The sequence below is a fragment of the Microtus ochrogaster genome, chromosome 22 (genome assembly GCF_000317375.1).
Source record: "Microtus ochrogaster isolate Prairie Vole_2 chromosome 22, MicOch1.0, whole genome shotgun sequence".
Taxonomy (NCBI): Eukaryota; Metazoa; Chordata; class Mammalia; order Rodentia; family Cricetidae; genus Microtus; species Microtus ochrogaster.
The window spans coordinates 16,081,903-16,108,565 of NC_022023.1; the positions used below are offsets into that span (position 1 = coordinate 16,081,903).

Below are 26,663 nucleotides of genomic sequence, written 5' to 3' on the forward strand. Positions count from 1 at the left end.
GAGAGAGAGAGAGAGAGAGAGAGAGAGAGAGAGAGAGAGAGAGAGAGAACACAGAGAAGGTTGAGAGAGAGAGAGAACACAGAGAAGGTTGAAAGAGGGAGAGAGAGAAAAAGCTAGTGTCAGCTAAAACCCTGAGGCTCGACCCTCAGTGACTCAGTTTCTTCAGCTAGACCTTGTCTCTCAAAGGTTTCACAACCTCCCAAAATAGCACGCCCAGCTGGGGACCAAGAGATCAAACATGGGAGCCTATAGGGGACATTTCTTATTCAAACCATAACACTTTGCTTCTACGGATCCCATACTCAGGTGAGCCCTGTGACCTGATACCCACTCACTGGAGCAGGGAAACTGTTCACTTCTGAGCACGAAGAGGACCCAGGGCTGCAGAAGAACAGAGCCTCCTCTGTTATGGCCGCATCTGTTGCCACCAATAGTGTAGTGCCTCTGTGCCTCCTTCCACAAAGATGTCTCCATGTTCCCACACCAGGGACCCAGCCTCTCGCACATTCCATGGTTTAAGTGCCACAGCATCCTGGGCTGTCCCAGAGATGTTTCTCTCTACCTCAGCCTTCAGAGCCCGAACATTCTAACATCATCCATCATCCTCCTAAATGTGACTCTGATGCTTTTACGATATGATCCAAACCCTCTGTCTCAGTCTTCAAGGTGATTGCCTGGTCCATGCAGAGACCTGGGTGGGACAGCACCTTGGAAGGACACCTTAGAAGGTGCTTTGGGCCACCCTGATGTCTGCTTCTGCCTTCTCTGGTGCTCCCAGGCTTCCTAGATTCCTCTGTACGGTGCTCCTTCTTTCTCAAAGAACAGCCTTTACCTGGGTTGTACTTCCATTTTGGGATTTCTCAGTTAGTTCCAGCTTGCCTCAGTTGGTACTTTCTTCTTCAGGTTTCATCTTTAGGGCAACTGAGTAGGCCCAGAAAGCAGAGGATCCGAGCTGAGCTCCAGGGCAATGGAAAGAAAGCTGTTCAGTGTATCCTGGGCCCACTGAACCCAAATGAAGATGGTGTCAGTGCCTCTCAGAGCAGGTCATGAGCAGTGCCCATCCAGGGGAATTCAAGTGACCTCAGCCATCCCCACTCACACCAATATCCTCCCAGAGTGAGGAATGGACACCTAGTTGTTTTTTGTTCCTGTCCTCTCCAGTCTCTGGTGAGTCCATCTGTACTCAGGGTGGCCAGCTCACCTCTCTGGGTGGTAGTGGGACTGTCTCTGCTCGTCAAATCCCAGGTACCAAGCATCCCCCCCCCCAGCTCAGAAACTCCTCCTGAAACAGGAAGGGTGGTGTTTGCTAAGAGGAACTGTGTACTCCTTATTTATTGTGCAGAAAAGAAAACAAATTAAGCCCTTGTAATTATTCAGTCAGGCGTGTTCTTAAATAAAGCTTAAACAGTCAGAACTCCATTTAGGATATTAATAACTGCATTACTAAGCTCCAGCATCTCTCTCTCTTTTCCTGGCTCATCTCAGCCATGTCTGTGCCTTCTTTTCTTTGTCTTCCTCTTTGGTGCAGACCTCTTCATAACCCCCGGCCACCTTGAGAAAACCTGGTTTTCTGGTCCAGCAGCATGCAATGGCCGTTCTGGATTTGATGCATTTTAAGAATTCCATGGATGTGGGGCTGTGCTAGAATTTTCTTGTTTTGTTACCACCTCTCTCATTTCGGTTTGATGCCCTGAATACTGGAGCAGAGGAGAGTTGGCATCTGTTTCCAGCTGGCTGCTGACTAGCTGGGAGACCTTGGTCAAGTCACCTAAACTCTTTAAGTTCCTGGTAATGTTGTGTCTGTCCCTCCTATGCTTTTGTAGGGTCCAGGGAGAGGACATACATTTGAATTCCTGGTATATAATGCGCTCATTTCTTTTCCATACCTCTGGGTGAAACCTTGTACCAGAATTCTAGGGAAGTGTCTCGTTCCCTCTGCTCAGGATTCACACTTTTCACTGGCAGGCCTCAAATATTCCAGACCCCTGTTAGATATGGTGAGGAAACGATGAAGAATTGGTGCATCTTTGTTGGGGGGTGGGGGGCTCAAAAGGGCTCAGAGCAGACATCATCACTAGTGCTGTGTGGTTCTGTTCCATGTGCTGTTCTGAGGGTCTCCTTGGCACACCTCTCTTCAGTGTCCAATGGTTAATTACTTGAGTAACACACTGCATTACTCAACAGGCTGCAGTGCTCTACAAACACATGTCCCAAGGATCATCTCATTATGTATGCAGTACTAAGATGAAGTAGCAATTAGTACCATCCCTGTTTCATCAGGGAGGCATCTGAGTGAGTGAGTGGCTGAAAGCCACACAGCTAGAATTAGTGCAGTGTGTTTAGGGATCCAGGCCTCTGACTCTGAGTCTTGTGTCTTTTCTGTGCACTGCGCAGCTCCTTCAGCCACCACTACCACCTAGGAGAAAGGAGGATAGCCACCTGCTTTCTAGACTTGAGCATCTTGGTGTTGACTCAGGACTTACCACGGGGCAGTTGCTACCTTGTTCTTTCTCCCTGTTCTGATCCCATGGCATAGGAAACACATAACAGTTTGCAATAGTGGTATTATGACAGTTGAGCAATTTCTGGGAAGTAGTTTGAAAACACCAAAGACCAATCCACAGTTTCCATCAGGCAGTTTTGTGACTAGCACAGCAATGGCAGCTACGAAAGGCAGGTGACAGGTGCTTAGGAAATGACTCCCGTGGTAACCCCTTGAAGTGGGAAAGAGAATTGAGGACACTGAGGTAAGATTTGGCCCAGGCTGAGTTGGGGTATTCAATTTAGTTGGGAAGATAAAATTAGCTTTCTTAAGCTAGTGACATAAACATATTACCATCTGTTGGATGGTGCTGACCGTTGCAGGCAGAGATTCTTGTACTCTGGAAATTCTGGGAAAGAATTCAGGAAGGTCTGGGCTTGTTTGTAGAATAACATTTGTAGTAATGTATAGCAAGAGGGAGAGAATGAATGTAGTGTGTGTGTGTGTGTGTGTGTGTGTGTGTGTGTGCACATCCACAAGGAATCAGGGCGGGAAGCCAGGCAGTGGGGGAGAGACTGTGTCAAGCTCCAGGCTAGACACTTTCCCAACAATAACAGTGTAACTGGCACTATCTCTGTTTTACAAAGGAACACTGGGTGGAGGCGGTGGGGGGGATGAGGGAGGACTCCTGATCTCAGAAACGTTAATTTGTCCATGGTCACATAGCTAGTAAAGATGGATTTATATCCATCTTTATGTCCGCTCCAGATCTCATATCCTTTCTGTTGTAACTGTCGAAAAGAGCAGTTGACTCCTCTAAGCATGGCCAGGAATTCAGCATCTTCAAGCACAGGGGTTTTATGATGTTTTATTCCTTTTGGCAAAAATCACTGTTCTTGTGCCCACCCCCACAGATTCAGCACCATGGCCAGGGCTCAAACCCATACCCTCTTTTACCTCCAGGGTACCAGTGTACACATTCATGATACAGGCATCCAGGCTCCAGCCTGATCTTTATTGACCTTTTGGCATCCTCCCAGATGCTAGTGGTTGACTTGAGTCCTTCAGTAAACACTCCCAGTGTGTATGTCCAAGAGCCACTTACATATATTAGACAAGGGTGCTGTTCTGTTTGCCAGTATCTCGGGTGGGATGCAGACCTACAGGAAGCAGGGGAAGAGCTCTTCCCATCACCTACCCAAGGATAGCCCAGATTGGGTCAAAGCTATGATGTAGGATCTGGAGTGACTTGAACTGAGGACTCTTGGATCCTGCAAGGTTGTGAGCTGCCATGATCTTCTTTCTTTCGGGGAAAGCTCCTAGGGTGAGCCTTCTGTATTCCTCCTGTCAAGTGGGCAATGGAGCAAGTGAACTTGGCATAGCTTTCCCCACAGGCAAGGGCAGAAGATGCCAAACTATGGGAGCAGCCCAGCAGAACTTATAGAGTTACATTGTCTATAGTAATAAACTTTCTTCTTTCTTGGAAGGCTTTTATCTATGTGCTACAAAACAGAGTCCCAGTCTGGAAATTTAGACATCTTCCAACATGTGGACATATGCAAACACACACACATGTACACACACAACCGAACACCTGCACACCTGCACAGCATATTGGCGTGTACATGTTGTGTAGGTTTTGAAATTAAACGCAATGGACTCAGGTCCAATTTTAACATTACCACATCTGTGACCTTGAACCAGCTACCTCACCTCTAAGCCATGGATTCTTTATCTGTCAGATGAGAACCAATCATTATAATAACACGGGCCATAAAATGTCAGGCAGAGTCAATGAAGAAATATGTTTAAAGCACGTGGTAGTTAGTGCCTAACTAGCCCTCAATAAACGTTGCTCGTTGTTTCGATTTCTCTGAAAATGATTTCTGTATCCCAATTTTCTTTAGTTTGCTCACATGATTATTATTACTAATATAGGAAAGTCCTCCTAGCAGGGAAATGATTAGCAAGTTAATTAATTGTTTTCACTCCGGTACAAAGTTCAGGGTTTTAATTGAAGCCGAGGTCAGTCACCGAGGAGCAGGAAGAAGAATTATCCCAATTTGCTGTCTTCGTCAGTGAAGATCCCACCATGCCTGAGTACACACTTTCCTTCAGCAGCAATCATGGTCAGCATATGGCTGTCCCTCTCCTCTGTATCAAGAATGTCATGCCAGAATTCTAGTCCACATAAATCTTGGTGTTTATGGTCACACTGCAATGGCCAGCCCTTGAAATCCTGTGTTCCGTTCTTTCTCCTTCCTCATTTCTCTAAGTTCAGTTCAAAGTGCCTTACGTCCAGAGCTGAGTGTGGTGTCAACACATCTTTAATCCCAGAACTTAAGGCAGAGGCAGGAGAATCACATGCACAAGATCAGACTAGAGTTCCCTTTTGAACTCTTTCAACAACAATAATAACAATAACCAAACAACAACAACAACAACAACGACATTAACAACAACCCTCAAACCCAAACCAAACCAAACAACCAAAAAGCAGGGTGGAGCTGGGGATGCAGCTCAGATGACACGGTGCTTGCTTAGTCTTGGGTTGAATTCCCAGTACCACAGGAAGCTGGCATGGTGGTGCACGCCTGTAATCTCAGCACTGGAAAGGTGGGGGTAGGAGGATTAGAAGTACCATAGTGTTGTTGGCTACATAGTAAGTTTGAAGTCAGTCTGAGATACTGTGAGACCCTGTCTAAAAGGCAAAAACAGGGAAAAAAAAAGCTCCTCCCAAACTCGGTCTCTATTCATTTCTCAGCCTAAAGTGAAACAGCAGCTCTTTGGTAATGTAACTAAGTAGGGGTAGGGGTGGATACTATGTTCAAATGTTCAGCAGAAAATGGAAGTGTGTTATCTTGTTTCTCCTTTGCAAGTCTCCCTGGAGCTGGCTTCAGGAAAAAAAAAAAGGACATTGCTTTTCCCAAACATTTTTGCAGAATTGGGCAACAGAGGCCAAAAGCCTATGCTTGGTATAAATTACAGAAAACAGTGGTGTAATGACATTGTTTGGTGAATAAATTAAAGCCTTGAGTCATGAGGCCACTAGCAGAGAAAGCAGAGAAGTATAATTAAAGGAGAAAAAAAGGGGCTATCAGCTGACGCTAGGAACAAGACAGAACTAGGCAGGGCTGATGGGGAGGGCAGCAGGTCCTTCCTTCTCCTCAGCTGCAGCGTAGAAGAGAGGCCATGGCTGTTCCTTACAGTCAGGGAGGTTGAAGGAGGAGACAGTGAAGGGAAGGGAGCTCTAGTGAACATTGATCCATATGGACTTAGGAGGAAGGACCGCTGTCAGGTCTCGAACTCTGCAGTAGCTGGGAATAAGCTCAGATAGAGCTCTGCTAAAGGCCCATGGGAATCTGGGGTATGGGGATGAGGTCAGGGTGGAGCTGGGATTCTATGGAGTTATCCTATCCTGGGAATAGTTTTCCAGGACCTCTTGTATTTGCTGTGGGCCCTTCTTGAGAATGCTCTGTGGCTTTTCTATTCTAATGATTCAAATATAATCATTTCAGGGCAAAGATGCCAGTATCTATGGGTGCTGCTGCAGCCAGGTTGTCAAACCACAGGGCCAACAAGGTGTGGAGACCATGGAAAAAGTGGAAATTCTTGTTTGTTTTGGACAATAATTGTCTAAAAATTGTCCCTTCTGTGGGTCGTTTTAGAAGCACGGTGAACGAACAGATTATTGCAGGGAACCATGGCTCATTCACCCTGTACACCCAGTGACTGGCATTTCCTAACCTGGAGCAGCCACCGAATGAGAATATGTTGAATAGTGGAGAGAAAGCAGGCTGATACTGAAGCTTATTGGTCTAGAGAATCAACATTCCTGCCTTGTTCATAGATAGGAGCCGGCATTTAACAGGGTGTGTGGCATGGAGTAGGCGCTCCATAAACGGGATGATCTTGCAGTATGAAATCCAGAGTAGGACATGGGTAGTGGGAAAGGAAGCTAACACAGTGGGATTCTGGGACAGCAGCTGTGAACTGAGCTGTTTGGGCAAATCAGGATATGTGGTCTGCTGTCATTGGTACTTAACTGGATACATTACTCTTGTGTCCTTGGGGCTACGTAGAGAACAATCAAGGTCTTAATCTCTCTTTATTTTTCTGTTTTGAGCCTGGGTATTACAGTGTATTTCAGATTAGCTTGGAACTCACTGTGTAGCCTAAACTGACCTGGAGTTTGTGAATACCCTGCCTCCAGCTCCCGAGTGCAGGGCTGACAGGCATCCACTACTGTGCCTGGAATTATCCCTGATATATATATATATATATACTTTTTAAATTTTATATCACTTTTATGTATGCTTGACCCCACTCAACAGACATTTATGGAAGACCCGTGTTCCAGGTACACTGATAGGCATTAGGTATCCATGTAGGTAGAGAAAAGACCTGTCTTTAGACTCTGAGGGTTCTCTTTCTCTAATGGAAGCTAGATACTTTCTTGTGTGACAAGTGCTGACTTACAGGGATGGATAAAGTGCTCAGGGAGGTGTAGGTGGGGAAACTAGTAATCTCAGAGGTGCTGGCCAGGAAAGACTTCCCAGAGGAAGGCTGCTGCGTCAGGAAGCCACAGAAGAGGATCAAGAACTAGGCAGGCATTCTCGGAGGAGCTAGAGTGTCAAGCCATGATCCCCTCCATACCGCCTTTCCAGAACACAAAGAGTAGAGTAGTGATCAGAATGGATGGATGCTTGAGCCCAGCGCACAGAGACTGGTTGCTATCGGATGTAATATCATGTCATCCATCAGAGCTGCTATGGAAGATGACAGTGTGAAGTGAAAGCTTGGAGAAGGGGGCTCTGCTGCAAGCATAGGGCTTTGCATTTGAGGTGTTGATTCTGGCAGCGGCACCGGAGGAGAAAGAAGTTTCCAGACACCAAGAACCAAGAAGAGGTTGGCTGTGATGCTTTCGGTGTTCCTTCCACCATTCAGTGACACAGTGCCTGGTATCCTTGGCTAACCTCTCTGCCTAGGCTAACAGAAGAACCACGTGTAGAGGTAGCAAGGACACAGATCTCCAGGGTCTTCCCGGATGTGGGGGATGAGTAATGAGAGAAAGGAGAGAGGAAGCCCTAAGAGGAAGCTGGACTTTGTTTAGATAAAGCCCATCTGCCTCACTATCCCGGGCTTTCGGATGCAATATGAAAATGTCCCTCATTATTTTCCTTGGATGAGTTTGCTATCCTGATGATATTAATTATTCTTAAAGGTCAACAGCGCTCTTTCGAATCCCCTTCTGTTCTATCATGTAATCAGTTAATTAATTGGAAACCATTTAGCCGCGTCTGCCGAGTGAGTTTGCGTGGTGCGAGATTTCTTGTTTGCTTGCTCCTGTGATGATGGCTCCCTCCATGTGCCTGTTTCTTCCAAGGATTTGTAAGGTAGAGCGTGGGTCCCCCCCCCCACTTCTTCCCGCCCTCTCTGCTGGCTGCTTGCTCTTCATTCACAGCTGTCTTATGAGGCATTATCACATCAGATTTTTCCCTTTGTTCATCCTTACTGGTAATGGTGCCTTACCGGAGAGTGCCTGTCAGATGACAAGGACTATGTGGGGTGCCCGGACGCACTGCTTTATTGGATGCTCACTCGCTAATATGGTAGCTATACTCCCTCCATCCAGTTCAGAAGAGAGGCCTCAGACTTAGCATGGCCAATGGGAGCTGTCCAAGCATCATAGAGCTAGAAACCGAGCAGGGATGGGGTCCACCGAGAGTCTTATTTCCATGTTTATACAATGCTGGTGTTTCCTCCTGAATACTAGGGGAGGAGACTTGGACAGATCTCATTTACAATCCCAGTTCTGGGCTCCGCATTTGACAAGACATGGCAGCAGGCCTTTTTCTTTATTGGACTTTTTTTTTTTTTCCTGCTGTCTCCAAAACGCTATGTATACCACATATCTGTGCTTGCTGGATAGGAACAGTGTGATCTTATCCTGGAGGTGGTAACACTTGAGGGTCAGGTGAAGAGCAGAAACAGGAAGTTCAGTAGCACAGCGCCTCCTCCTTCTGCTACTAGGAGGAAGCAAGACCACCACCTCTGAAGCCAGACAGCTGGGGTATCATGCCCGCTTTTGCAGTTGCTCACTGGGATCAATCAGTGACGCCCATCCTTTCTTTCCTCCTCTAAGCCTTCTCTGATGTCTGGTGGCCCCTCTCATGCTCTCTAGTTTATAACCCCTGCTTTTATCTTTTAGGTTCCCAATGCATGGGAGTTCACAAAAGCATCTTTTTTGGGGGGAGCCCCCACAAGCTTTCATAAAGGTCTCCAGATTCTGGAAAACTCAGAGATTGAATTTGGAGCACCAAAACCAAAACCAAAAATCAAAACAAAAACAAAACCTCTGTGGAAATGAATTGCCTCTTCCTGTATGTATGTGTGTCTGTCTGTTGGTCTCTGTGTGTGTCTGTCTCTCTGTCTGTCTGTCTGCACTTGTGCACGTGCAAACAGGGAGCAAGCAGGCCCTGTCTGCAAATCATCTGTACAGCAAGGCCTTTACTTGCTCATTTTGTTAGTTCTCAGTGCAATGACAGCCCTTTCCCCAGCTGACTCATGGCTCCATCCAATTGGGTATCCCCCTCCAACTTTCAGACGGGGCATGCCAACCGCCTTCCCAGTTATTAATGATGGTGTTTGCTCCTAGGAGCCTGCACAGGAAGTTTTTTGGCTCCCAACAGGTGTCTCTTTATATCTGGACACATGTCCCCATGGGCATATTCTCCAGCAACCTAGTGTGTTTGAACTAACAGCTTTTGAGGGTATGGATTTGATTGGAGTCCTAATCCACTCATCCTGGGAAAAAAAATCACCAGATCATTGGTTCTCTCAGGGTGCTTCTAAGATGGGGGACATCAACAACACTCCAGGAACCTCTTAGAAATGCAAATTTCCTCCTCCCATCCTACCTATTCAGAACTCCCTGAGGGTGCTGCAGTTTTTACTAGCCTCTGGGTGCTTCTGTTAGCCTCAGTGAGAGAAACCTTCTAGGGATTTCTCTGAACCCACACCCCCTCATCCCGTGTTCTCCTGGGCTCCTCTTGAAGGAGAACTTGTCTTCAATGCTGGAGAATCAGACCCTAAGACAGAAGCCCCAGGCAGCTTTGTTCTTACAATTTTAATGTTTTTAAGACAGTCGTATATTTTCCTTTAAACTCAAAGGTGGTTGCTAGAAAGAGGGGAGATTGCTTGCCCCCCTTAAAGGAATAGCTTCTCCACATGAAGTGCAGCATGATGCAGCCAGGTTGGTCCCAGGCAGTCCTTCCCAGAGCTCAGGTTTCCAAGGGCAAGTTTTCTCTTGCAGGCAGCTCCTCCCAGCTTGGGGCGTGGCCCACAGGACCCTGACTCCCTTCATTCCCCAACCCCTCACTCCCAGAGAGAGTCCACTCTTTGGCTGTGTAGGGTTTCTTGATGATCAGGCTCTGCAGACCGTATTATATTGCATCTTTGTTTTGTTCTGGTCACGACAGCTTTTGAGTTAAAAAAAAAAAAGAAAATGAACGCACGTCATCTATCACGCGGAGCTCCTTTAGGGCCATGGCCATGACTGCCCAGCTCATGCGCCACGTGGGTGGCCCTGGCTGAGAGCCTGAGTCCAGTGCCTCCCCTCTCCCTCCTGCAGTGCCTCTCCAGGGTTCTAGAGAGTCCACGTGCTTTTGGTCAATTAGCTTTTGGTAATTTGAAAAGAAATTCCGAAAGAGCTGAATTTCCCAGAATAGCTTCAGGGACACTCTGTCTGGTGTGAGGTAGACATTATGAGGAGGTAAGACTGTATGGAACATCCCTTCTCTGCTTTGCACAAGCAAAAGGAAGGGAAGCAGGCTAGGGGTGTCCGGATCCACAGGATGAAGGATCTATGGTATAGAAATGCTGCCAGGCTACCTCTTGGAGAAGTGGGCAGGCTACCTGCTGCTGCCTTATCAAAGTGCTTTCTGTATTATTTTGTGAACTTATGTGTTTTATTATATTAAGTGTTGTGGGAATGCAAAGGACCATGGCCTGGGCCGTGTTATTTGTTTATCGGCCTTGGGCCTGATGACTAGAGATGGGTCTTCTAATTAAGGGGAAAGACGGGCCATGCAAGAAGGAACATAGGATAGGCCTTGTGACAGCTGCTGTCCACTCCCTGTTTCCCATACCCCAGTCACATCTCAGAATTCCTATGGAGACAGGCCTGCTGTTACCACCCCCATTTATGGGGGAGCAAACTGAGGTACTAAGAGATCAAGAGAGTCCATAAATTAGTCAAGGTTCTAGGTAATGGGAACCGCAGAGTAAAGGCTAGCATACACGATTCCTTGTGGGGCCAAAGACCGTAGGTGCTCGACCTACCCTGTTCCATTACACACTGAACCCAGCTGAGAGAGGAGGACTCTTCAACTGCCCTGATGGACGCCTCAACAGCCTGGGTGTGGGTATCAGGAGATGCGGCACTTCCTGACCCCCACTTTAGTTCCCGTTTGCTGGATTACCTTGGGACATCTTCTTAACTCCCAGGCTCTTCATTTCCTTCTCTTGTGTCCAGGCTCCAGCACCAGTGTGTCCAGTCATAGGGAAAATAGATTCTCTCAGGCTGAGTCCTGGTCTTCTGAGTGTACCCTTCCACCCTGAGGCTGTGCTGACACAGGAAAGGATTCTTACCCCAAGAGAACATCCTGGCCAGTGGGCTCAGCCCTGGTCCTGCTGTGCTGTCCTCTTGATATTCTGGCCAGGCTGATGTTAGGCAGGTGACTTGGAATGGAAGGTTGCCAGAGGCAGAGAAGGGTCAAGAGGAAGAGCGCCTTCATCCTCAGGTGAATCCATAGATTCTTCTATGTTTTGTGGGGGCCAGACTGATAGTGAGTGAGTGTGCAAATCCATGTGAATTCAAACCTGCTTGTGAATGTAGCTTTGTTTGTGTTTGTGATGTGGTACATATATGTGATATTTGAATGTGTGCAGCGTGTTTATGTGCTATACTCCTGTGTACATGTGTGTGTGTGTGTGTGTGTGTGTGTGCATCAATGGGAGGGCAAGGGCTCCTCCTCACCCTCCAGGAGAGTTTGAGCTGCTGTAAAAATTGCTAGCGGTGGAGACTGAGGTTGAGGTCTTAAGACCAGTATGTAGGTGAGAGAGGGACATGGAAAGAAGCAGGAGCCACATCTGCTGCAGCTGGGATTGCCCTTGTTCCTTGGCTGTCTCCTTGCTGTGTCCTCTTTGTTCTTACACCATAGCTGCCGAGAGGGAAGATCTTCCTTCCCTCCAGTGCCCTTGGGAAGTCTGTCTCTTCAAATGAATATCGAGAGACTTCAGTTAAATTTGCTGTGCATCTATTGAAGACTTCCTGGGTTCTGGTGCTATAAAGGGTGTACGATGAAGAGAAATGGTTCTCTGCTTCCAATGCAAGCAGCGTGAAGGGGGTGGCAGTATACACACAGCTGGCATTCAAAGCTGACAGTCTGAGATGTGGGCAGTGGACAATGCTCGTTCAGAATCCAGTCGGGAGAAATAGGAGGCAGAGAGGATGTCGGAATGGCAACCACAAGCTGTCTTGGGGGAAGACCGTGGACACTGGCCTGGAGAATAAGGAGCGAAGGTGTGAAGGGTGCAGGAAACACAAGGTGCAGCTGTGTGCTGGAGAAGGCCAGGGTGCTGTCAGGAACAGAGAGCATGGAGGTACCGGTTTGTGCATGGTGAGTTTTCAGGGCTAGATATGACGTGGAGACAAAGGGTGGCAGGAGATGGACCATGAGGAGGAACAGGAGGTTGGGGTTCTCTCATAGACATGCTTGAATTACAAGGTAGACTTCACACTTAACCAAGAAGGCCAAGCCTTCTGGAAGAGTCCAACTTTTTGTTCCCAGCTGGTCTCCTGGGTATGCAGCCAGGGTCCTACCCCACACTACTCAGCAGGTGCAAGTCCTGGTCCCCTGCTTCCTGCCTTGAGCTTCTCCAGCCTGTGGGGCTGTGGGACAATAGGAGGGCTTTCCTTTCCATAACACAGACTTCTTGACAGCTGGATTTGGGGACAGTGTTGTCCCGGCTTGACTTTGTGAGCTTATAATTACACTTTTCCAGCTGTTGACAGCTTCTCTTCACCGAGGACTTCGGTCAACAACTGAGTTTCACAGATGGTGTAGAGTTCTGCCTTGGACATCTGTGGCTGCTGAGCACTTGAAGGGTGGCCAGTGCAAATTGTGGTGTGCTTTGAATGTCAAATACACACGGATTTCAAAGACTTACTACACAAACATAACAGCCTAAGAATGAAAATATATCTCAGTGGTGGTTTTAGATGCTGATTACAGGTTGAATTCATGATGTTTTCAATATGTTCATAATTCTTTCTGCCATTTAAAATCCCATTAATAGGAAATTTCTAATGGCATATGGGTCTTGTGTTTATTTTCTGTTGAAAAGTGCCAGTCTAGATTGATATGGTAGCATATACCTTTCATATCAGTACTTGAGAGCCTAAGTCAGGAAGACTGAGGGTTCAAGGCCAGTACATATATATATATATATATATATATAGTGAGACACTTGACTCTAACCAACCAACCAACCAACCAACCAACCAACCAACCAACCAACCACCAATCAACCAAGAGCTGGAGAGATAGCTCAGTTACTAAAGTGCCTGCCTTGTAAGTACAAGAATCTAATATCAATTCTCAGAACCTCAATAAAATCAGACAGGTCATTCACGGTTGTAATCCCAGTGCTGGGGAGGAGGCCAAGGCAGGAGGATCTGTTGGAATTTTTGGACAGGCAGCCTACCCTACTTGTCCAGAGAGACATGGCCAGAGAGACCATGTCTCAAATGGAAATGACCAATGCTAAATAGCCTGTGATAAGGAACGCCTGAGGTTATCACCACAAGCATTTACACACACACACACACACACACACACACACACACACCCATATGCGCGCACACACACACACACACACGCACACACACACACACACACACGGCAAGCAGGAAGGGAATGAAAGAAAGATAGCAAAGGAGAAAATTCCAGCCCAGAATAGAAGTTGTTATGATTTTCCTGTGAAGGACCACCTAGCATTTTGTACTTACTGGCTTTTGTTGCATCTATTTGACTCCTCTGTGCTAAGGTGCATGTAACCTGTATCAGTTATCCATTGCTGCTATAACAAATGAAAAGAGCTGGTGATATAAGGCAATGTAAATAGAGTGCTTTACCCTTCTGTGATTTATAAGTCTGCAGTGGGTCTCCCTAGTCTAGAATTAATATGTTAATAGGGCCATGCTCCCTCCTGGACACCCTTGGGAGAATCTGTTTCTTGATGTTTGCAGTTTCTAATGGCCACATACATGCCTTGACTCATGGTGCATCTTTCATCTTATCCTCCTGTGCCTTGCGACCTTGGCTACATTCTCTGCTTTCTGCCTCCACTAAAATAGATATTTTTATTAATTCTCTGAGATTTTTAGACATTGTATTTTGATCACATTCATCACCTCTCCAGACTCCTCCCAGATACAATCCTCCTTCTGTACCCACCCAAAGTTGTGCTCTTCTTTTCAAAACTCATTCAGTCCAATAGCACTGGGTAGATATTCTTAGGTGTGTGGCCATCCACTGAAATGCCTTCCACCCTTTAACAAAACTAATGCTCCTTCCCTAAAAGTTACCAGTTACCAATGGTCCCCTAGGGCTGGAACTCAGTGATTGCTTCTTCCTGTCTCTAGTCTGGAATTTGTGGGACTTGAGCTGGCCCAGGTCTTGTGTATGCTTTTAAAAGGCTACTGTGGTTACGTTTAAGCAACAAAGCAACGTAGGGTAATTTCCCAGTGTTACCTTCACCGCCCCCACTCCGCCCCCTTTGTTTGGAAGTGAACAGTGTGTATCCCAGATTCTGCATGTGGGTATCTTTGGAAGGCTATTATCCTGCTTAGAATATGGCCATAGGCAACACAGAGGCAAGCAAGAATGGCTGCTTTCCAATAAAACTGCAAAAATAGACCACCAGCCTCCTGGCTGGGGCTTGCTGAGTCTCAGTCTAGGACTGCCATCACTAAGTATGTAAAGAGGGAGGGTTTTTTGTGTGTTTTTTTTTCTTTTCTTTTCTTTTTCTTTTTTGGTGGGTATGCTGTAGAGAGGGTTCTGTGGTCCAGTTAAGTTTGAGAGACCAAGTAAGCCAGTTCCTGGTTAAGACCCTGAGAAGTTCCATAGTAAATAAGCCATTTTGATTTTCTGTAGAGGAATGTTTTGTCAAGTAGTATGATCCCACTTTTGCATAATACTATTGAATATGTTACAAACTTAGATTCCCAGGAACCCACCCTTGGCAACCCTGACCTAGTCCAGCAGAGGGCATTTTTGAGAAAGCTGCCTCCAGTCTCCTGATGTAAGGTCAAGACTCCAGGCACGTCACTTGAGATTTGATTAGAGAAAGCATTTTGGCTTCATTAAAGTTCATTAAACGAGCCAGCCAGTGTAATTTAGCCGAATAAAAATGGCTCAGATGACTTTAACCCCCACCCCTTTTTACAACAATTTAATTGAGGGAAAAGCAAATATATCAGCAATGGAGAAAAATGTCTCTTGGCCTTCAAGAGGAAGCTTGGGCCCCAGCACCTGTTTTCTTGTTAGACCTCTGAATTTTAAAGGGATGGATTATGGGGTTCCCTCAGTGCTGCCATTAGATCCTGGTGACAAGACCCCCCCCCCACTCTCAGCAGATAAAAGTCACAGAGTCAAGACCATGGGGTGGGAACTCCTGGTTCTTGAGCATGTGGTCAGTAGACCATCAACCCCATCTTTCTCCCATGATTTTTTTTTCTTCTTCTCAGGAAACACTATATATGGTTTGATGCTGCAGTAGGGGATTCTCCTTATTTGACTTTTCCTCCCGTGCTTTCAGAAATTTTAAAGGCAATCCAGTGTGGTGTGTCGGGGAGGTGGATGCTGTGTTCTAAATGTTGGTGTTCTTTGTTGAGCCCATCGTCTCCAGCATGATGGTTTTAAGAGGGACACCGCCAGGAATGAGACACATGCCCCCATAAAGGAAGCCTGACTGAGACTCTTCATCCTGTACAGTACGGGAGGTTAGAAGAGCCTTTGATGACGCAGCCACCACAGGCCGCCCCTCATCTGCTTGCCCATGGTTCCTCCATATCCCAAGAATGCACAGAACTATGACAGATAGATTTCTCTTGTTTGTAAGCCCCTAGTCTATGGTTTGTGTGTGGGTATGGTATGTATGTATGGTTCACATGTGTGTATGTGTGCGTGCATACATGCATGTAGAAGCTAGAGGACAATCTCAGAAGCCATCCACCTTGCTTTTCTTTGAAACAGATTTTACATTGGCCCTACTGGCCAGTGAGTTCCAGGGATCCACTTGGGTCTTCTTCCCCAGTGCTAGTATTAAAGTGCGTCTTTCTAGGCCCAGCTCTTTTACGTGATTCTGGGGACCGAGCTCAGGTCCCCATGCTTACACAGCAACCACTTTATTGACTGAGCCATCTCCTGGTCCCTAGCCTATGGTATTTTATTATAGACGCTCACATGGATTGAGCCGAAGACCAAGTAGCTCTCTTTCATGTGGTGAAAAAAAAAAAAACTGAGAGGAAAGGGCAGACAGAGAGTGGAGAAGGTGATAGATCGTAAGGAAGGGAGAGATGCCCCTTTCCAACGCTGCCTCTCTGCAAGAAATAACTGAGGTTTGCCTTGTGATGTTTCCAACTGGCAAGCTGCAGCCTAGGAGCCGTGGGATTGGGAGGGGTTTCAGGGTAGCAGCGCGGAGTGCACGCACAGAAAACATGTGATGCGCGGGGGAAATGCCCTTCGGTAGCTGCAGAACGAATCCTCTAGGAAAATCCAGCGCCAGTGGAATTTGTCTTTGGGATGAGAGCTGAACATCGTTCCGGTTCCCCGTTTTTTCTATCTCACTAATCTTTTGGAGGGGGAGGCTGGGGGGGGGTTACCTAGGGGGCTAACAAATGAACCGATAGAAGATTGGATATTAGCAGCTGGAGCTTGTCTTGGAGACTGGTTCCTCAGTGTGATCCTGCATATAGAGGAGGGTGCAGCATGACAGAAAACCATGGCTTGGAGTCCTTGCCAGGTTATAGTGGGGCATTCAAATTGGTTGTCAGGGCCTCAGGGCAAATGACAGGGCTGAAGACAGGTGCATTCATTGTCTAGGCTACAATGACACAACATTATAGCTCGAGTGGCTTCAACAATGGACATTTATTTCTTCTGTTCTGGAGGCTCAGGGGCCAAGATTAAGTAAGGTCTCGGCAGGTTTGATTTCTTTTGAGGCCTCTAGTTCTAGTTTCTTGGTGGCTGTGATCCCTCTGTATCTTTACATGGTCTTGCCTCTGAGTGTGTCTATGTCCACTTCACCTCTTCTTATAAAGACATCAGTCAAGTTGAATTATGACCAGCTCGAGTGATCCCTTGTCATCTTAATCACCTCTTTATATGTCCCAATCTCAGAGAATATTAACATCCTCAGGGCTCCAACATGGAACTGTGTGGGAAAGGCGCCATTTCGGCCCATGATCATAGAAGTCCAAATGTAAGCTAGAGGGGTTGAGGTGATGCAGAGGTGTGGCAGTCATCTCAGAGTTGGCACGGGAGGCAGCTGACAGAGAGGTCTGTGATGCTGATGTGAGTGTGTCAGGCTATGTGTGGTTGAGTGGCGTGTGAGTGGAGCAGGATGGTGGAATAGCACAGAGAAGTCAGGTGGGTTCCTCAGCTATCCTTGACACGAAGGAATGGCAAGACATACTGAGTCTGCTTCTGCCAGTAGAAGCTCTGCTTCTAAAAGTTAGTCCTGCTCTTGGTGCAGGAAGTCTACCGGCCTCTGTCTTCAGGATCTCGGTTGATGGCCCTTACTGTCTCCCTTTCGAGTCTCAGTGCCCAAGTATTGAGGGCCACAGAAGGGCTCCTCTGCTCGGATTCTTCCTGTAGCCGGGTCCATCTTACTGACCCTTCCATGGCGTCACTGACTTAGGCTAGAAGGAGATAGAGGGCTCCACTCCTGATAACTAAAGATGGGTGCTGCTCTTAGTAACCCCATAGGCTTTTTTATCAGGGGACCTGTCTATCTGACAGAGTGGCAGATTGCCTCAGAGGATCCCCGTTTCCTGCTTAGTTAATGCAGGGAGGGCCACCTCAGCCCCATCTCTCCACTGGGCCCGGAGTGTGGCCATATGTGTGTCTACCACTTTGCTTTCAAAGCTCCTATCATTTCTGTTTATTACCTCTGGACCCCAGAGTCTGGATTGGAGGGAGACAGTCGTGCAGGACAAAATTAATGGCTTTGTTTGGAAGTCTCAGATGAGAGAGAGAGAGAGAGAGAGAGAGAGAGAGAGAGAGAGAGAGAGAGAGATTGGACTCGGGAAAGTGATGCCTCATCTCGTAAAATCTCACTCACCAAACTAATTTGATGGTCAGATGACTTGGATACTGGCCATTGACCCAAGCAAAAGTCAAAGGCAGGTGACAATGGATCTGTTAGGGAGGAGGCTGGTGGAGTTCTGAGGCAGGCTGACTCTTAATTAAACTCTTGTCTGATGAGCAGCATAACCGGACCATCAATAACGGCTGACAGATGGATCCAGGTGAGGGGTCAGCAGGAAGGAAAACTGGAGCAGGGAGTTCTGCCCATGTGGATGCTAATGCCCATCAAAACCCCAGACCTCACTTTCCCCATCTCTCCTGTTTCATGGGAATGTATAAATGTCCAACAGGACAGGACTGCTGGTGGTACACCCTGTTCGTGTTTGTGGAGTGTTTGACCTGGGTACTTCTCTGTGTGTCGAGGGTAGTACACTGGGTACAGTCACACAGGTTGCACAATGCACAGTCCTTGGGCTTCTGAAGCAATGTCCTTGTATCTGGAAATGTATGTGAGTACACACACACACATACACACACACATTCACTCTGTCCACATACTTATATATACATATATATACGAGTATATATACACATATATGTATATATAAATATATGTATGTATGTGGACAGAGTGAATGCCTACTGCAGTGGCCACTTCATAATGTGCTTGAGAAATCTGAAGAATCTTTCTCCTCCAGGCGGGGCTCTGTGTGTGAAGGAGGGGTGGGTGGGCTGGAGATGAAGCTGCACCCCTGTGGAAGAACAAAAACTCACTCCTCCTTACTAGGTGTCCCAGGCCCCCAGCTGCCTTTCCCTTGTAATAAGGAGGGAATAATGCTATTCCTTATTCTTTATTTGCCCAGAGTGCCTATGATTTTCTTTCTTTCAGAATCCAATTTTCTCTTGACATTTCTGCCTGTTGTAGCGAAGCATGACCTTTGTAAGAGGACGTGGCTGGCAGCCTGTTTTCTGCCTGGGGCTCCCCAGAACTCCTGGAAGGCTCTCTGCCTCTTCCTTTCTCGGAAAGGAGCCAGGCTGCCCGGCGTACCTGGGCCAGTTCTGCCTCTAGGATGTCTTGTTCCTAACAGAAGCCTCTCTCACCAGAGGTGTACTTCATCAGAGGCATGCTTCTCCGGGCTCAGTGAGCACGAGGTCCCCGCAGGCTGCCAGGGCTCAGATTTTTTGAAGCTTAGGTTTTGTTCAGTGGAATAGTGAAGAAAACTAGGGAACTAAAGGTGCAGGCTGGGAATCTTTCCAGATGTCTTCCAGGATTCTCTTGTGATTTTGAAGTTTAGGAATTGTTTTGTGTGTGTGTGTGTGTATGCATGTGTGTGTGTGTGTGTGTACATATATACACATATAGATTAATGCCAGAGGTCAGTCTTGGGTCTCTCGTCTTAGGAACCATACGCACTCTCTTTGGAGTGGGGGATACAATGTCTTTTATTGCAATCTGGAATTCTGTGATTAGAAGCAGCTAGCTAGCTGGCAGTCTTGGGTCTCTTGTCTTAGGAACCATATGCATTCTCTTTGGAAGGGGGTATACAATCTCTTATTGGAATCTGGAATTCTGTGATTAGGAGAGGCTAGCTGGGGGGCAGTCTTGGGTCTCTTGTCTTAGCAATCATAAGCACTCTCTTTGGAGGGAGGATACAATCTCTTATTGGAATCTGGAATTCTGTGATTAGGAGAGGCTAGCTGGCTGGCAGTCTTGGGTCTCTTGTCTTAGGAACCATATGTACTCTTTTTGGAGGGAGGATACAATCTCTTACTGGAATCTGGAATTCTGTGATTAGAAGTGGCTAGCTGGCTGGCAGGCTCCAAGAATCCATCTATTTCTACCTCCCCAGTGCTTGGGTTACAAGTTTGTTCTGCCATACCTAGCCTTTTACTTATGTTCTGGGACACCATCTCAGGCAAGCATTTCCCTGATGGAACTTTCTCCTCGGCCCCCATTGTTCAAGTGTTACTCCAAAGAATGCTGTTGATGAGAGACAACACGCGGGAAAAACAGAGACAGCAAAAAGGCTTCTGCCTGGCTGATCCAAGCACTCACATTGGCTGCAACATCACACAGGCTAACGGCAATCAAGACTCAGAGGATAGCAAACTGGTACTGAGGCCCATGGCCTTTGTTATCAACTTCTGAGCTTGAAGGCTACTGGTTATGTTTGGGCAGTGACTGTGGGAATTTGCTATACCCATTGTTGTTCTGTTCCTCTGAGCAGGAGCCTTTGCTTTGGGGAGCTTGGCCTGGGGGTTACCTGAAATGATCTTGATACAGTTCTTGTGTAACCCAGTTCTTCTCACAGGTGCATGGGTATAATGGGAGATGTTTGTAGGAATAAGTCATAGGGGCTTTGTGAAGCATAACCTGATAAATGGCTCAAGATGGTTCTTACTGAACGTGGGATATCACACCAGAACTGTCAACCCCGCAAGGAGGTGTGGGAAAGCTGGGCTTATGGGGTCATCCCAGAGAGCTTTTTCAAGGCCTTTGGACAGAGACAGCAATAAACACAAGGAAGAGAATAGAGTAGCAGACTTGTGAGATACGTGTGTGGTCTCTTTCCTTTCTATAGCTGTCCCCTGTACCTTTAGAGATGGGCTGCTTTACCAACACCATCATAAACTGTCTTAGAAAGTTAGCTGGTTTAGGACTGTGTAGGATCCAGCAATATTATCACAGATAAGCTGCATCTAAGGAAAAATGGGATGTCCTATTTCTTCCTGTTCTTAGGTTTGAGTATCTGTTCTTGTTTCATATTGAACACATCCTCAATTCTGTAGGTCTCAGTACAAACACATCTTTCCAATACACTATTTGGTTTCACTCTCTAGTTATCTAACTAAGAAGTGGGAAGCTCTTCTGTTAATACATTAACTTTTACTAATAGGTAGATATTACTTGTGTAAATGATGGGTTTATAGCGATGTTTTCAAACCTGCATATAGCATATGAATTTGTTATATCCATCTGCTATTACCTTCTCTTGTCTTTCCTCTGTTATCTGATCCAAGTGGATCATTTTGGTCCAACTGCCCAAATGTGATCTATTAGTAGCAGGCTTCTTCATCTTACTAAAGGCCCCAGTAGTCAACAATATATTAATGACTTTCTTGGTTATGTGATAAAAGGCTTGACATAAGAACTTAGGTAAGAATATTTTGGCTGATGGTTTCAGAGAGTCCATGGTCTCTCGGTCTCATGTCCTAAAGCATCACATTGTGGTGTGTGGAAGGCTGTTCACTTCTTAATAGACAGGAGGCAGACAGTACTGCAAGAAGGGGTCAGAGGTAATACATTACTAAGGACGTAGCCCTGGTGATCTACCTCTAGTTTTCATGACTTCTCAAACTAGTGCCACCAGCTAGAGAAAAAACATTCAAAACACACATATCTGTGGAGGCCATTTCAAATTTCAACCATAATACCCACCACTCAGTTCGCTCTCCTCTTTTCCCAGAGCTAGCTGCAGGTTCTGATGGCGTTACCCCAAGAACTTACCTTCAATCCATCTCTCCTCTTTTTTTTTTAATTTCTTCTCCTTTTCTTTTCTTTTTTTTTTTTTTTTGTGTGTGGAAGCTAGGTAAGGTCTCCTAACTAGCTTGTCAACTTCCAGCCTTGGTCTTCCATTATGAAAAGCGATGTTTAGTTTATGATACATCCCCACTAAGTGCTCCTTACCCCATTGCTTTCTGTTGTCTCCTCCCAAGGTCTGCAAATATGGCGGGAGTCCCTCTCCTGCTTATCCCCAGTCCATCTCTATAACTGTTTCTCAGCTCATTATCATTCTTTCTGTTCCAAGGTCTCTTGTTAACTATTCAAGCACCCAAGTGAAGTAGCCAACTCCCGATTACTCTTGTCATTTTGCTTATACTATTCTTTATGTTCATTCATTTATTCATTTGTAATTTGAAGATAAGGTTCCATCTTTTTTGTCAATGGTCTACCACCCAGACCTCAGCATAGCCTATATCTGACTCTTCTACTTGCTGCAGAAGTTACCGAAATATAAGTTCACATGGATGTGTCTATGTATGTGTGTGAACAAGAGTATGTGTTTGCATTGCTACCTGTGTGCTTAATAGATTCAAATATACACATGTTTGTGTATGGATGGATAGTTATCTAAATTGAACCCGCAATACCATCCATTCCCATCAGCCAATGAGTACATTGTTCCTGGGTTGCTACTTCATTTCTTGCAGTGCCTAACTACTGTCTTTAAGGGCTGTTATCACGTCCAAAGTTGTTTGTTGAGCCGGACAAAGTAATAACTGTGGGCGTGTTGCCTCTTTTATTCAGAAGACTAATGGTTGCTCCCTTCCCCTGTTCATCCTAATGAGAACAATTAAATCACCATTAGGAGAAGAGATGTGTGAACAAAAGGCTGATGTCTTGATCTCCAGAATGGGCATGTGTTCTTGGGGAGGGGTGGGTAAGAAGTTTCAAGGAACCTGAAGATTCCTTGCCTGTGTGGATGTAAAGGATACTGCGGGCTTGGTTACCTCCAGGACTATTGTTTAGAGAAGGCTGCTTCCAACAGGCTCCCTGAGGTTTTTTTTATTAGAGGGCAGCGTGAGTAAGCAAGGGAACCATATTGTTTCTTGGATGCCTTACCCTGGAGAAAGGCTTCAGCATCCCCTTCACAGCTGCCCAACGGTCTCAACCTTTAGCAGGCTTATCCTTTGCAAAATTGGGTGAAGAAAAAGAAGTGCACCAACGCCTGCCTCCAGGTGACTGAGTCCTCCACGGAGGGCATTCCTGTTGCTGGCTCTGTCCTTTAACTACCCCGTTATTTGTCTATTTTTGCAGAAACTTGTCAAGTAACCGGCTCACCACGCTCTCCTGGCAGCTCTTCCAGACACTGAGTCTTCGGGAATTGTAAGTTCGGAATTGGAGGCTCTGTCCAGGTGGTGGAGTGCTGGTAATGGTCGGGTGGGGAGGAGTGTCAGGCATTGGAGTGCCTGGTGGCTGGGCTGTTTGGGCTGGGTAGCACTGAGCATACCATGTTCAGTGACAGTGATCCACCCCCATCCGTGGACTTGACTTTCGATGTACACTCTGTTTCAAAAGACAGAAGCTCATCTTTTATCAGCCTTTGGTTTTGTGATGTACAGGCAATTAGCAGTGACAATTTTAATATCCATAATAAAGATATCAATAAATTTCTAATAAATATTATTTGCTATACATAACTTTGTAACTTTATCAGGCATGCTTTTGTTTATATGATCTTAGATTTAGCATAATAAGAGTTAGGGAAGGTAGCTATAATTTTCTGCGTTTTGTGGACTCTAAGTCCTAGGAACCCACTCAAGAATCAGCTACAGTTGCACTGCTAAGGACTTGCATAATTGACACTTGAGCATGGCCTTCCAGCTTCAGACTGTATGGCCCTTACAGTGCTCATGAGCTCATATCAACTCATTTGGCTTGGTGTCTGAGCATTGTGAGCATGGAAGAGGGCATATATTTATTTTATCTGTGTGTGGACTGCTCAGCTTTGCTACATTCCAAGGTTGATCAGTGCACTCTTACCCCAGCCAGCCATTTTGTGCAAACAGATGTTGGCTGGATGAGTGCAAATTCGTGACCACTGCTGGAGACAGGAGAAAATAACTCATGCTGCTGTGTGAGTCATCAGGGTCCTCTTTGTGCATGAAGGACAGTGTATTATGAGGAGGGAATAAATCAAGAAAATTGAAAAGGAACTGAGGCATGGATGGAGTTAGGGAGTCTGGGTTTAAGAGAGACTGCTCATGTGTTCCTTTTTACTTGGTGACTCAGATCTAAATTCCCTGTCTGTAATCACAGCATTTACCAGGAAGCAAAGACCTTGGACCTCTGCCTTGGCTATGGGCCTTTTACCTTCTTTTTCCACCTGGACAGACCTATGTTCATGGATAAGTTATAACCTTGATTTTTCAGATCAGACTCATTACCCTTGACAGCTTTGCATATTATCCTTGGTCTTGTGGCCTGACTGTTCACATGATCCTTTCCTGAACCATCTCAGAAATGTATAGAGAGAGATGATCATTTTGAAGGTATTGCTAACTGGGATTCCCGGTAGTCTCCGTACCTGGAAGGTAAAAGCAGAAGGATCAACAGTTGTGGTTTAGCCGAGCTACATGAGTTACAGGCTAGTCAGTCTGGGCTGCACAGTGAGACCTGGTCCAGAAACAATGGACACTATTCCCATATACTGCTTTCCCTTTTAGAATTGTGTCCCTCCCTGCTAGGCTCTGACTCTGATATTCTGGAACAGGCAGCAGTAGACCTTGTAGCCAGAGTTCTTAGTCCCATTTGGTTGAGATCTAGATGGGCACCAGTAGGCTCTTTTAATAGCTAGAGAAAGGTAAACAAATTCATATTTATAAAGCATTCTCCCTAACAAACTTTGTCTCTGATCTCTAATGTCAGAGATGTCATCCTTGTATTCCACTCATTCCCACCCTGAATTAGATGTAACTTCATGGAGGACCTTAGGGGTAAGATGGCAAGGCCACAGCAATGATTACTATCACTGATTTCCTAACTCTTCCTTTGTGCCAGGCACTGGGACAGCAATCTGTTGAATTATGTATGTTATTTGATTTAATCCTTAGGACAATTTTGTGACGTAGCCATTCTCACTACCACGCCACATTGGCGGACACTGGGCTACTTAGCAAGGGAAGACTCTTATTTTAGGCCACCCATGAGATGAGCAGTAGCGTGTAGACTCAAAGCCTGGACCACTGTGCTTAACTGTCCTCCCCCGTTTTTCAGCCAGTTAGTATATCCTACAAAAGGCATGTGGCTACGAGTCTTTGCTAGGTGTCTCTCTGCATCAGTTACATTTTTATTGCTGTATCATTACATATTTTCTATTGTGCAGATAAATTATAGCTTTGCTTTTTCCAGACCAGTGGGTGGAAGTGAGACTGACAAGATACACAAAAGGGAAGAAGGGTCTGTGTTAGCTTACATCTGGACAGGATGTAGTCCGCCATGGTGAGGAAGTCATGGCGGCAGGTGTGTGGTGAGGAAGCAGAGAGAGATGAACGCTATGCCCCACTTAACTGTTTCCCTTTTACTCAGCCCAGGACCCCAACCCGTGTAATGGTGCTGTACACATTTTCAGGCATGTCTTATCTCCTCAGTTAACCCAATCTATGAACTCCTTCATAGATAGATCCAGAGCATGACTCTTAGGTGATTCTGAATCCAGTCAAAATAAACATGAAGATGAAGCAGGTACTAGTTAGTTTTCTGAGATAAAGCACTATGAGCCATGTAGCTCATAAAAGGAATATCTGGGTCTTATCGCTTCTGAGGGATAGGAGTCCATCACCAAAATGGAGTGGAGCATTACAGCTGGCAGTCAGTCATGACACTAGAGGAACAACAGAAAGCCAAGAGAACACACTGGGATGATTGTGGGCTTTGGAAACCTAACCCTACCCCAGTGACACACCTCCTTCTGCAAGGCCGTTCCTTCTAACTCTTCTCAGACAGCCACCAATTGGGAACCAAATTTTTAAATGCCTGAGACTTTGGGGGACACCTCATTAAAACCACAACAAAGCATAATGACCTCAAACTGATTGGGGGGTAGAAAGTCTGCTTGTTTGCATCTAGTTCTCCTAGAATCTCTGCCCCTCAACCTAGCGGAGTCCAGAGACAGTATCCCCCCAAAAGATGTCAGGGTCTGCTAGAGGCTGAATCATCTAGAAAATGTCCAGTGTTCTTTCTAAGAAATCACGGGTTATGAAATCAGTGGTGTGCCGCCCTGCCGCCCTGCTTCACGGAGATTTAGAAACAGTTGTTCTGTGGGTATATATTTAAAGGAAATGTCACGTTTCTCCCAGAGGATCATGGGATTCTGCATTCTTCTTTGCCTGGGATCAATACACTGGTGAACTGGATAAAACTTATGGGCGAATGAAGACATTCCTTGCAGAGTGAGGCAGTGTGTGAATGCCACCATTCCCAAACAGCATTTTGTTTCTGTCATCGTCTTAAATCAGAAAAAGTCGTATTGGCGGATGAAGAAGCTCCTCTCTAAGGAGCAATCACGCTGGTAGGGGTCTAGTGTTTGAGGAAGAATTGAATGTTGAGAGTGGGAAATTTATCTTTGGGCTGGAGGGGGCTGAGCATTGGCTCTCAGCTGTGGCTATGATTAAAATCCAAACAATCCTTTTCCTGGCAAATGGAAGAGGGGGTAGGATTTTCTTGTCTGACTCCTTGATTAGTCCACATGGCACCATCTGCCCATGAGCCATCTAGACTGCCAGGGTCTGCTTAATGGAGCCCGTGGGGTGGGGTTCGGGGATATGTCCGGTGTTGTCGGGAGGAGATTTGGCCTTGCAGGAGAGGGACTCAATGCACAGTGATAGCCAGGAGAGTCACAAGCCAGGCGAGTGAGATTTCCAGTGAGTGTCTGCAGAAACAGACAGGGTAAACGGGATACTTAGCCATTTCTCGGCACATCTCCTTCTTCCATGAAGACCCTTTGGAGGGTCTTTGCCATGCCCCGATCCACCTCTCTGCTATGGCACAATCTGTGATGTAACAGTTGATGCTGTGGTGGACATAGTTGAGCCCCTCGTTAGAAGGGCTAAGTATGTGTAGCTTTCCATCAGGAAAGAAGAAGAAAGACACTCAATGAATAATTAATATAGACAGGCTTCTGGCTCATCCTTGAAGCTACCCTACAAGGGAGTTGCTATTAAAACCTGTTTTGCAAATAAGGGATTCAAGGCTGAGCCAAGTCAAATAATGAGACCAGGATCACATAGATGGTGAACTGGTC

The 26,663-nt window shown here is 46.2% G+C and overlaps 1 protein-coding gene across 4 annotated transcripts in view; it reads left to right on the forward strand.

Moving 5' to 3' along the window:
* Ntrk3 (neurotrophic receptor tyrosine kinase 3) overlaps positions 1 to 26,663 on the forward strand; it is a 360,980-nt gene that overhangs the window by 71,124 nt on the left and 263,193 nt on the right. For all 4 annotated transcript variants that reach the window (XM_005357742.2, XM_005357743.2, XM_005357745.3 and 1 more), the window contains exon 4: positions 22,679 to 22,747. In XM_005357742.2, coding sequence (XP_005357799.1) covers positions 22,679 to 22,747 — 69 coding nt within the window. The remainder of the gene's footprint in view (positions 1 to 22,678; positions 22,748 to 26,663) is intronic.